General features: G+C 37.3%; 1 protein-coding gene across 2 annotated transcripts in view; it reads left to right on the top strand.

The window, feature by feature from the left end:
- LOC129679246 (solute carrier organic anion transporter family member 1B2-like) overlaps positions 1-8853 on the top strand; it is a 49551-nt gene extending 40698 nt beyond the window's left edge. For both annotated transcript variants that reach the window (XM_055610249.1, XM_055610258.1), the window contains exons 13-15: positions 1892-1956; positions 5815-5932; positions 7592-8853. In XM_055610249.1, the coding sequence (XP_055466224.1) occupies positions 1892-1956; positions 5815-5932; positions 7592-7808 (400 nt within the window). In that variant the 3' untranslated portion in view covers positions 7809-8853. The remainder of the gene's footprint in view (positions 1-1891; positions 1957-5814; positions 5933-7591) is intronic.
- The last annotated feature ends 3850 nt before the right edge of the window (positions 8854-12703 follow it).

Below are 12703 nucleotides of genomic sequence, written 5' to 3'. Positions count from 1 at the left end.
GAACAAAAGGAATGGGAGGACTGGAAAGGAAACAAGTAACACAAGCTCCATTTGACCAAGCTCGTCCTCAGTCACACCTAAAACTAAAAACATGTGACATTTGTATGTCGATCTTTAAAATGTATTTATGTAGGTATGGTGACCTGTTTATACTTTTGAACTGTGTATTGATTAAAGTTCCCTAGAGGCCAAGAGAAAAGAGAAAAGAGGTTTTAATTCCTATTGAAATAAGGGTAGACATTTAAATAGCACCTACGTTTGTTTAAATTCTGTTCTGACCACATACTACATTAAGCTGTTTCTCAGGATCAGTGTGCTAACACTGAGCTTCACCAACCACTCTCTTTGCCTTCTCTCCTAATATATAACCATGATGTTTAAAATTTTTATTATTCTATGTTTAATGTTTTCCCTATTTAGCTCTCTTGATGATTTCACTTATTTATTTATTCATTTATTTTTGAGACAGGGTTTCACTATGTTGTCCAGGGTGGTCATATTAATCATACCCTTCAAGTGATCTTTCTGTCTTGGTATCCATGAGCTGGGGGTTGACCAGGAACAACCAGAATTCTGGAATAAAGTTTAATAATAAGTGATATAATTCAATAAGTGATATCTTTTCTGCAAAGATTAAGGAAGGGTCACATGACATGAAAATTGATGCTCAAAGTGTTAACACATATTGAATACTCACAATTCATGAGGTGAAGAACTGTTATCTCGTATCAGATAAGGAAATGGAGGCAAATGAGTGAATAGCATATCTACCTAGTCCTCTGAAAAAAAGAGGCATCAAGTAGTTTTAGTCTACACAAATATATCATTTATTCAATATTACTATAAAATACTTAAGCAGAAGTTACATTCCACCCAACACATTTTCCCACATAATTTTATTCTCATCAATATGAATGAGATTTTTACAGAAGTGAAGGTGTCGCCCACTCACTAAACGCTAAAAGATGGAATTATGCAAATGACTTTGTAGATATGAGAATGTATTTCTCTTTTCTATACATCTGTTGTGAAGATTTAATTTCTATTTTGTTTATGTATGTGTTTAGTGTATGGCCATGGCTATGTGAGTAGAGGCACCTGGAGTGTCCAGAGAGGCCGCTGCATCCCCTGAGGCTAAGGGTCCAGGTGGTTGTGAGCTGCCAGTGTGGGTGCTGGGAACAGAAGGCTGGTCCCCCACAGAAACAGCAAGGACTCAGCACCATGCCACTTCCCCAGCCCTGAATGACTGTATACTATACATGTTGACAACATGTTCTCTACCTTTAACATAACAGCTACATATAAGAGTGTCCAGAATACATAGCTTTGACTCATCTGGTTATAGTCTGTAATGTTATGTAGTACTTCAGTGGACTTCTCTGCTAATGACAGTCACAGCAGTAAGGAAGCAGAGGGTGTGCTGAGACGGATGCCAAATGCAAGCATCTGGTCATTCCCCAGGGCCCTGCCTGAATGGGCCACAGGAAATCAACGTCTTTATAGACATCATAAACCTGACTACAGATATTCTCACAACACTTTTATAGAGTAAAACACATAATGTAGCCAGGCTTGGTAACTCAGATCTGTAAGCTCAGTACTTTACGAGGCTGAAGTAGGAGGGTTGCTGGGAGTTCAAGGCCAGCCTGGGGTAGAGTCTCAAAATAATTATTTTTAATAAAGTAAAAATATTTTCTGGACTCTCTTGAAATTATCACTCAGTTGTTTGTCTCTTGTCAAACCATGAGAGATAACTTTATAACACAGGGGCCATTCCCTTAAGAGTTTTCATCCAACCATAAAGGAAAATAACACTGACCAATAATTTAAGTTTAAACTCAACTTAGTATTTGACTACGTTTAAATGTTTCTTTGCTTTATCTTATTGCAGGTCTGTCGAACCTGAGTTGAAATCACTTGCAATAGGTTTCCATTCACTGGTTATACGAACTCTAGGTATGGTAAGCGTATCAAATCGGGAAAATAAATATTCATGCCAAACTTAAAAGCTGACCGTAAATAAGTTTTGATTCTAAGGAAAGCTTAAAGATTTAAGATCATTTCTGTTCATGGTGAATAAAAGCAGTAGGATACAGAAGAAACTCAAGTGTCATGAAAGAGGATTTTATAGTTAACTGCAAAGTTGAGACTAGACTAAGGAATTGTCCCATCTCTACAGTAAGTTATGTCACAGAGATTGGCAGTTCCTTTTCATTGCAACGAAGTGTTTCTTTCAGGTAGGCAGAGTGAAGGGCCATCTCCAGACATAGCATTTCCAGGTAATGCCTTCTGTGAGTTGGGAGTGTTGGGAGAGTTTGGAACTTGGTAAATTTGAGTGTGCACAGAACAGACACTGAGGCTGACTGCCTGGTTTTGGAGGCTTTAAAAGCTTCAGCAGCTAAGCACGCAGAAGGGAAGAACTACACCCTGGAATACATCACCTTGGATGAAGAGAATCCTTAAATTGAAAGAAAACTCAAAAAATTGTGACTTTTATGTCAACATTAGATCCCCAAGTCCCAAGTTCCTAAGTATTGAAAGGGTGTAATTGATAAGGTTTAGGAAAGATCTATCTCTTCCCTCTCTCTCATTTTTTCAAGTTTTTATTTCCTGTACATTAAATTTACAAATGAAAACAAAGTCTAAAAATTTAAAATTTTCCTTTTTTAACAAAGTACAATAAAACATGAAAACCCCAAAGACAGAATACATGACACTTAAAATTCAAAATCAAATTAGCAGAATACTAAATATTTACAAAACAATATCTTTTTAAAATATTTATAAAGTTACGTGCAGTTTTGTAGAACTGCCAAAAAATATGTCTCAAAAATAGGAGAATTATCCTTCATTCCTAAAAGGAAAATATGCCCAATAGAAATCTGAAGGTTTCTGTCTTGGTAGCAACACTTTCTCTGTGTGTGCGTGAGAACTGACCTGTGTTGAGGGCAGCGCCGCTGCACCCTTGTGACAGGGCAGTGGCCTGGACCTGGCCTTGCTAGTGGTGCAGACATGCAGGCGCATGTGGTACAAGCCAGGTTGACCCACAAAAGGAGCGAGAAACCTAATGCGTTCCACACAGAAGCTTCTGTGCATGACAGGCAGGCTGCTGTCATCTCTGGAGATGAATGTGCCGCTGGTTTCCTAACACCCAATTGTCTATATGTTCAAGAAAATATTGTCCATACTGTGGGTGCTAGCTCCCATTCCTCGGTGTTCTTCAGCAGTTAGGATCACTTTCTTCTATAGGCCTTGCCCCTAATTGTCTTGTTTCACAGCTGCTCACATAGCCTTTGTAAGATTTATAAACATTAAATGGTTATATATAAGAAGATAGAAAACTTGAAATCACTCATGTAGGGATAGAGCAGAGAGCTCATCAGAAGCAAGTACTGATGCAAAGATTTTAAAGATCAGTAAAGGCGTTGTATGGGGTGTATCTCAGGGACCTTTGCAAGCAAAGGAACATAACCCTGGCTGAAAACAGTGGAGAAGAAATTGTTCATGACCAGTGTAGGTGAAACAACCTTGGATCCTCAAAGGAAAAATGAAGAGTTATAAGAAGCAGAAAGAGGGGGAGGCAAGAGGACAAAAAGAAGGAGGAGGAAGGCGTCTCTGGGATTCACTGTGTATCTCCAGGTTGGAGGCTTCTACACATACCAGGAGCTCCTTACCACCAAACCCAAATGAAACTCCACATTGCTGACTCTGCCTTTAAAACCAAAGCATTGTGTAGTCAGCGGCCCTCCTGATAGGCTAAGGAAAGACTCGAGGAATAAAAGAATTCCCTCTAACATCGTAAAACATAAAGAAAGGGGAATTTGCCATCATAGTTAGGAACTACGGCCTCATCAAACCTAAATGTTTCTGAAGAAAACATACACCAAGAAAACTTCTAGTTCCAAGAGCACTGTCTTCCGTACAGTATGACTGAGCATTGTGAAACACCTCTCAGGAAACCAAACTGAATAAGTGACTTGGAAAATAAGTCATTGAAAAAAAATAGTAAATTCTAGTAATAACCAGGTCCAAGTTTCTTAGCTAAAATGGTTTTTTTTATGTGTGTTTACACCAGTAATATCACTCAGAAAATACATATTATTAAGATGTTGATATATATATATATATATATATATATATAAACATATCAATATATATCAACCTTTCTCAAAGGATGGCCCCAATATTTTGAAACATGAACTTCTAACCCATTTCCTCAAACCGGTTTTTCTTTGGATACATTGGCCTCTGCTATCAGTCCATTGTTAACTACTGTCAGAAAACTGGAGTAGGAGCTGGAGTGACAGCTTGGTGGGTGACAGCATGTACTGCTCTTACAGAGGTCAGGGTTCAGTTCTTACTATCTTGACAAGGGGCTTGGAACTGCCTGGACTTGAATTCCAGTGGATTGATGTCCTCTTATGGCCTATGGCATTACACTCATAAGCATGAACAGATAATATACAAAAAAATAGTTAAAAATAAAACAAATTATAAAGAAGAAAACATACTGATTTTTTAAGATGAAATCAGTAAAATCATTTTCTTGCATAACAACATTTGAGATTTGTTCATAAGAAATAGAACCAAATATCTCAGAATGAGACTCTACAAACACGTCCCTCCAATCTGGGGCCAGTTTAAGAACTGAGCCAATCTCAGAGTTGATAAGAACAACAGTGAGAAACAGTTGCTTCTCTACACTACCCAGGAACTCTGGAGAAACCATGTACTGTACGTTGCACACTACAATAAAACCAGGTTAGGCCAACTACTGAAGTCATATAATTAGAAGACACAGAAACAAAATTTACCAACAAGGTCTCTAAGTTGAACTTCTCAGGACATTTCAAAAGATATTTAAACATGTACAAAATCAGTGGAAAGAAAATGCTGGTCATGGAGTCAGCCGACACCAAAATGAGGAGCTGGTCTCAACCTAGAAGCCAAAATTCCGTGGCAGAGATGATGGTCCATGAGGCTGGTCCTCCACTTCTCTGGGAAAGAGTCCTCATGTGAGAATTAATTCCCTTTTTAGATTTCTTTTTCACCTTTGAACATTTTTATTTTATATGCTTGTTTGTTTATTTAGATAGTAACTAAACTTTATGTGTAAATGAAAGTTTATGTGTAAACTTTTATTTATGTGTAAGTGTGCATGCATACTTTTCTGTATATGTAACACCTACACACAGTGCCCATGGGGTCCTGAAGAAAGAATCAGATTACCCAGAACTAGAATTACAGGCAGTGGACTTCATGAAGTAGACGTTTGGGCACCATACTCTGAGGCTTTCAAGAGCAGCAAGCACCCTAAATACTGACCCATCTCTCTAGCCTGCATTTTCAGTTTTCTTAGAAGAGCTGAACAATCTCCTGGCTCTTATAGGATTGTGACAAGTGCTTTTCACGCTAGCCATAAGACTGCAGTTCTACTCCAATATTTCCAGATCTTTTTGGGAAGAAAAAAAAAGACAAATGGCCATGTTTAACTAATAACAACCTTCTTTTCACTAAATAGGCTTTAGCTAATTTGTATTGTAAGAACATAGTTTACGGGCATGTAGAATTCCTTCTTCATTATGTGTGTTTGACAGATAGGTATAGACAAAAGATGTTTATAATATTACTCTATAGTATGATCTTTGCAGAAATCTTTTAGCATAAATTCTTGCATATATCCAAGCAGAAACAAGGACATTATACTAGTAAGTTTTCAACTTTTCATTCTTCACAGGGTATCCCTGTGATATATCACCTAAGTATATTTGAAATATTTGTCTTGGGTTGATAGCTTTTTCTCCCATGCTGTAGGAGGAATTCTAGTTCCAATCTATTATGGAGCATTAATTGACAGAGCATGTATGAGGTGGTCCGTCACCAGATGTGGAACACGTGGGGCTTGCAGGGCGTATAACTCCACACTATTCGGGTGAGTTGTTATGAATAGATTTCATTAGTAGATTTTATCTTTGACTATGCTGATATCAAAATAGTATTTTTTTTTATACTTTTTAAAAATGTGTCTGAATGTTTTTATCTCTATGTATATGTGTGCACAACATGTGTGTAGTCCTGTATTGGACACATGGAATTGGATTATCTAGAACTGGAATCACAGATGATGGCCAATTGAGGGTTTGACTATAAAGTAGGAAAGAAGGAAAGTTTATGTTCTGTTCATGAGAAGAGAAGATAACTGAATAATAATTTGAAATAAATGGAAATGATATTCTTTAGAAAACAATAATTGTAAATTTAAATATTGATTAATTATAAAACAAATATTACTCAAAGTGGATTTTAAAAAAACCTATTTGGGAAGTGTGTGTATGTTTTCATCATGACCTAAGCCTTCAAAGCTGTAACAAAAAATATTAAAATATTTTTAAAACTCTACATAAGAAAAATCAGAGCTGGTTACAGTGGCACATACCTTTGATCTCAGTACTCGAGGAGGTAGAGACAGGCAGATCTCTGTGAGTTCAAGGCCAGCCTGGTCTACAAAGCAAGTCCAGGACAGCCAAGGCTACACAGAAAAACCCTGTCTTAAAAAACCTAATATAATATAATATAATATAATATAATATAATATAATATAATATAATATAATATAATAATTATTATATATTTTAAGCCATATCTAAAGGCAAAATACAAATTGTAAAATTAACTGGCACTAATGACATAGTCACAAGGAAGTTTTGTAGCTCTACTGAGCTCCCCAAATTGTAAAATACAAGTGAACACTGCAAGAAGGCTGAAGAACAGAAACTGCCTTCCAGTGCTGATGGCCATGGAATGATGTCTGTGGAGAACAGTCCTCCTCTTCTTATTCTAGGTTGTAAGACACTGTCAGGCTGTCTTCCAAATCATCTTACCACCAACCACAAATAAGAGTTGTGGTGGTGGTGGTGGCGTTGGCATCATGATGATATTTGTGTCATGATGGTGTTGGTTCCTCAGTGTAGTTGGTGTTACGGTGGGTGGTAAGATGTTGTTAGTATCATGACCCCATTCTGGTAATCTTTATTCCCTGATATATCCATGACTGGGATTAAAGACTGTCCATTCTCTTCAAATCCCCCATGGTTATTGTTTCCTTTGCTTTTTGTGTGACTTCTAGTTTGTCTTTTCTTGAGGCATAAATATTATGGCAAAGGGACTACTATAAGTAATCATTTTGGTATAAGGCATGGGAGGGACGGTAGCTTTTCATAGTCTTACTTTAAATTTCAATCTCAGTGGACCTAGATATATGGACTGTGAACTCTAGATGTATTTCTTTGTGCATTCTTTTTTTTATTGCATGGAATTGGATGGCTTGGGCGAAAAGATCTGAATATTCTGCTCTTCCATCAGAAAGTTGGAGTCAGTGAGAGTTTAGTCTCTATGTCTTGACAATTCTTTAGAAATAATCTCAAACTCTTACAGCCCAATAGATAAAGTTACTGAAATGTTTTTTTTTAAATTTTATGTTTTGGTACATAATCTTAATTTTTTTTTTTACTTTAAGGTCTGCATATCAGACATAAATACTATAATCTATATCACATAATATAAAATAATATTTGTCCCTTCTTTTCTCTAGAAACATCTACGTGGGATTGAACACAGCTTTAAACACTGGAACACTTATTTTATATGTTGTATTACTTTATTTCATGAAGAAAAAATATAAAGAAAAGGATAGCAAGACATTGGAAAATAGTGGAAAATCCATAGATGAAGGAAACCCAGAATCTATAAATAAAAATGGATACTATTGTGTGCCTTCAGATGGACCAAACAATGAAACACCTCTTTAAGAGAAGAAACAGATAGATCTATTGCTTTGTTTTCAGACAACTCCTTAGTTCTTTCATTGAAGATTTTTACAGTATACATATGAAGGAGGATGTAAAATCCTACGGATTTATATGGAAACAAACCAAAAATAAAAAGAAATGAAAGCATCTTTGTCAATGTATAACTGTGCATTTGAAGCTGGGATTGAAATCCATGATCTGTAAAAATTTTTAGAGTGGAAGTTGGCTAGTTTATAAAAGATAAACAATGATTAAGTATTTACTTAATAATTTATAATTCAATAAAATAAATAAAATGCTAGGATGGAAAAAGGGCAATGGATGGTGATAAGTTGGTTGCCTATGTAGGGAGAAATATCTAATGTCTTTAAAAATCAAAGTTTAAATGGTTCTATTTATGCCTGAAGTCTCTGTGATAGAGGACTTCATGACATAACATCCTCAGGTATCCATGTGAAGTGATACATTCTATAGAATTATTAATTTGAAATTGTATGTAATAACCCATGCATCTTCTTTGTAATACTATACAAAATGTTGAGAATAAAACAGAGACATTTAGGAAAATTACAAGCTATGTTTGTCAGAAAAAATACCTTAGAATGCATTTTTAATAGCTGTGGTAACAGATTGAAAAAAATCCATATTGACTGAAGAAAGCAAAGACCATTTAATAAATGAGCTTTCACTCCATCTGTTAGTTCCCTAAAGCAAGTGTTTGCCAGACAAGCTGTAAAAGGAATCAGCATTTACCATAACAAGTGTTTCGTTTGTCTTTTCTTAAAATTTTGAATGTGATATATATAATCAAATATATTATATATTTAGGTATAATCAAATATATCTAAAATCAGTATAAGAAGTAGAATTAATGAGACAAAAGAAACTTTGGTTAATGTATTATCTATTGGGATTGGATTTATTATAGTGGATTGTATAGATTGTACTTGCTTTATTGTCATATGTTAAAACATTTTGTTTGCATTGAAATAACCTATTGCATTGCTTTTCTGTTGCTGTGATAAAATATCCTGACAAAAAAGTGCTCAAAGGACAAAATGATTTATTTTGACTTACAGTTCTAGCTATACATACAAGGTCCATCCTGGTGGGAATGGCGTGGCAACAGGCACAGAAGGTACAGTGGCAGGAGCAGGAAAATAGCCATTTCATGTTTTTTTTCCACATACAAGAGGAAGCAGAAACAGAGTGAACAGGAAATGGAGCCAGACTATAAAACTTCAAAGCTCTCCCCCAGTGATATGTTTTCTCTAGTAAGTCTCCACCTCCTAAAAGTTCCATAAAATTCCAGCACAATGCCCATAACTGTGTCCAAATACATGAGGTAGAAAGAGTAATTTTTATTCAAACTGTCACATCCACATACATAAACACTTACACTCATAATTTATATACATATGTGTGTATGTGTGCAAAACTACAGTCATGCTCCAGAGATTCTGATTCAAAACATATTTGGGAGAATCTCAATTAAGTCCTTCAGGAAACAATCCCTCCTGTCATAAGAGTTTTTACCACGAGATAATATAGCAAAATAATGCAGTGTGAATCTTGCCAGTAGCCGGGAACTGATCAGGAGGTTACACATTGTAACCTGCCCTTCCACTGTGGAACCGAGAAAAGATTTATTAATCACACAGACAGAGAAATCTGGGGAAACATCACAGGCTAGGTCAGTGAGAATCATTCTTTTCCAGGAAAATAAATTATTATTTTCAAGCTCAAGAATTTTAATAGAATTTAAGAGAAAAAAATATCTCATGGCAGTTGAACTATAAAATTCAGTGGCTGCCTGAAGCAGGGTGATGGAGAAGAGAAAGAAAAACATGATGTTTCTAAGTGGCTACATGCGGGTCAGGGAGAAGAGATGTTGGGTGGCTTCCGAGTCAAAGGATAAAGTAGCCCACCACGTCCTGGAAGTCACATCAGGGTTACCCTAGTTGCTTTTCTGCAGCTGTGATAAACACTGACCAAAAGCAACTTGAGGAAGAAACAGTTTATTTCCACTCACAAGCTGTAGACCATCATTGAGGAAAGTCAGGGCAGGAACTCCAGGCAGGAACCTGGAGGCAGAAACTAGAACAGAGCCCATGAAGAAAAATAATTGAATTGATCTCCATGGCTTGCTCAGTCTGTTCTCTGCCCACATGGAGCAAAACTTACAATGGACTTGACCCTCCGCATCAATCAAAAGAATACACTACAGACTTGTCTATAGTCCAATCTCATGGGGTCATTTTCTCAATTAAGATTTTGTCTTCCAGATAAATCTAGCTTGTGTCAAAATAACAAAACACTAACCAGGAAACAATGGTTATTAGACCTTCACCTGAGTTTCCATCTGTCCCTCCTACCCACCACAGTGTGTGCACTTCTTCTCCAGTTTCATATGGTCTAGTGAAACCACTGCTGGAGTATCTAGAGGGTGTAATGTTAACTAAATCAGAGACTCCATCTACGAAGCTGTAGGAAGTTATCAATCTAGCCTGACTGAAACTTTCAGGTGATGTGGCTCTTTTGAAGTACCTCATCTCCCATTTATCCTTCTCCCATGCTCCTATAAGAAAGCCCACTAAGCTCTCTGGTTTGCCAAGACAGACAGTGAAATTGTTTCTAGCCTGTCACTGGTGCCCAATAAAGGGTAAAGAGACATTTGTCCATAATTCCTCAGGAAAAGTTTCCCACATGTAATGTCTGTGGAGATTCCCATAGCAGATGACATGACAGGGGTGTGGTTAAGTGTGGAAGATATCACATGATGAGGCAGAGTGTTAAAGTAAACCATGAGCCCGGGCTTGCTGTTTTTCTAAAAAAATCCCACTCTACCTGGAAATAACTAGATTTTCCAAAAAGAAGCAGCAACCCCAGTGACCTAATTACCTTGATGAATCCCCACTTTTCAACATCACAACCCTGTAAATCAAGCTACCAACACATGCCACCCAGCCAGATAATATCCATCCAAATATAGCCCTTCCCAACTAGGCAATACTCAAATCTTCATATCTATCCAACTCTCTTGAGATGTGAATTAGTTATCTGCCTGATAATCTCGGTTCATTGTTAGGTCAAACATGGTTATAATTTGCATTTTACCCATCTATTTTTCTATTGTAGTATATGGTTGAGACATTCTGACTGTAACCAGAAGTCTCTTTTACTCTGCCATTAATTTTATGAATTTTGAAGATTGATTTGAAGTACTTAAGAATAAGCTATGATGGCAACCCAACCCCTCCATTTTATGTTAGTTATTCATCTTCTTATCCATTAGCCATTTGTCTCTGACTCCAGTCTGGAAGATAAATTTCCAGTAACCCTGACTCAGTAATCCCCTCCACCCAGAAATGTATTGCCATGTCCATTTACTTGTTATAACTAATGACTTTTTGGATTCTGAAACCTGCTTATGCAGACACATATTGCCTTGACTACCTAATCTTGGCGGAGAAAAAGAGTGCTTAGTTTTCTTGTACAGATGCTAAAGGTCTTCTTGTGATTTTCACCTTTAAAAATCTTCCCCTCATCCCCTTTTCACAGAACTCTCAAGTGTGATTTAGAGACTGTTGTCCTGTTGGCAGTAATCAATAAATCAATTAATTATAGTTGGATTGAGTAAATAAATCAATTTAATTATAATTAAATCAATTAATTATAGTTGGATTGAGTCTATGATCTTTTCCAGGGGTCAAAAACTCCATAACATTTAGAGACCCCCCCTTACTAGATTTTTGGTATAACCTCAGACTCAGGACTGGGTGTCTTGATATGAACTGGTAGACTTGGAAGTTCAGAGAGCCCAAGACCACACTGCCACAAATTGAAGGTCACGAACAAAAGGTAGACACCAGAAGAAGGAAACCGAATGCATACTTGATAGACCCGGGGAAACCCAGGCTGCACCATCCCAAATTTGCAAGTTGAAAGCAAAACTAAAGTAAGCATTGCTGGACAATGTGCTTCTGCAGGTCAGATAGAGTGGTGAGTTGTTCTGTTCTGTTTTGGAGTCTGGACATTTGGAGAAAGAAAAGAGAGATCTGACAAAATCATAGACTCAGTCTCCCAGGCAGTAATGTGGCCATCAAATGTCTGAGTTCTACTGGTCTTTTCTGATTGTTTTATTGTACTGTCTTTTCCCATCATTTTTTTATTGTCTGTTGGATTTGTGTTTTCAAGTGTTGTTGCAGTGATGGGAGTCAGACTGAGCACAACCAAATCATCCATGATGTGCATGCAAAAGCATTTTATGAGTTTCTACAGGCAGACTGTTCCTGGCTGCCACTATGCTAGCTCCTGACTGGGACTCGCTTTGTCCCTCTCACTGCCTCACTGCAGCCTGCTGATTAAGTTTCACCTGTACCTCAGGCACTTCTTGAAGTCCTCCTGTTTGCAATCCTCTTCCCACCCTCTGCTTGCTCTATCTCCCAGCTGGTTTCCGTCATTGACTATGGAGCTCTGACTGTTGATACCCCCATCCCACCCCTGCATGCCAGGTAGTAGACATCCTTAGTACACAGCCCTCAGGAGCACCATAACTTTGTGATCTTACTTCTGCTACCAAGCTAGCCCACATCCAGAATTTCTTATCCCCAAGCCTTCAATGTTCTTTGCTTGTTCTGGTCTCTCTCTCTCTCTCTCTCTGTTCACTGGATTCAGTTTTTCAGGGATTCAGGTGTCTTTGGGTGTGGATAATACTGAAGTATTGTTTTATGCTGTTTACTTCATTAAAAAACTGGTTCTGGAGTTGGGTTATGGCTTTCTTCTCTGACTCAAGCATGCTTCTTTAAAAGTTTCTTCCAAGTGGATTCCCTAGTAAGGGGAACAGGGGCTGTTTCCAACATGAACTCAGTGGCTCGCTCTTGGATCACCTCCCC

Source organism: Psammomys obesus, unplaced genomic scaffold (assembly GCF_907164565.1).
Source record: "Psammomys obesus unplaced genomic scaffold, mPsaObe1.curated_primary_1811, whole genome shotgun sequence".
Taxonomy (NCBI): domain Eukaryota; kingdom Metazoa; phylum Chordata; class Mammalia; order Rodentia; family Muridae; genus Psammomys; species Psammomys obesus.
The sequence above is the reverse complement of the archived record's forward strand: the minus strand, read 5'-3'. Positions and strand labels throughout refer to the sequence as shown.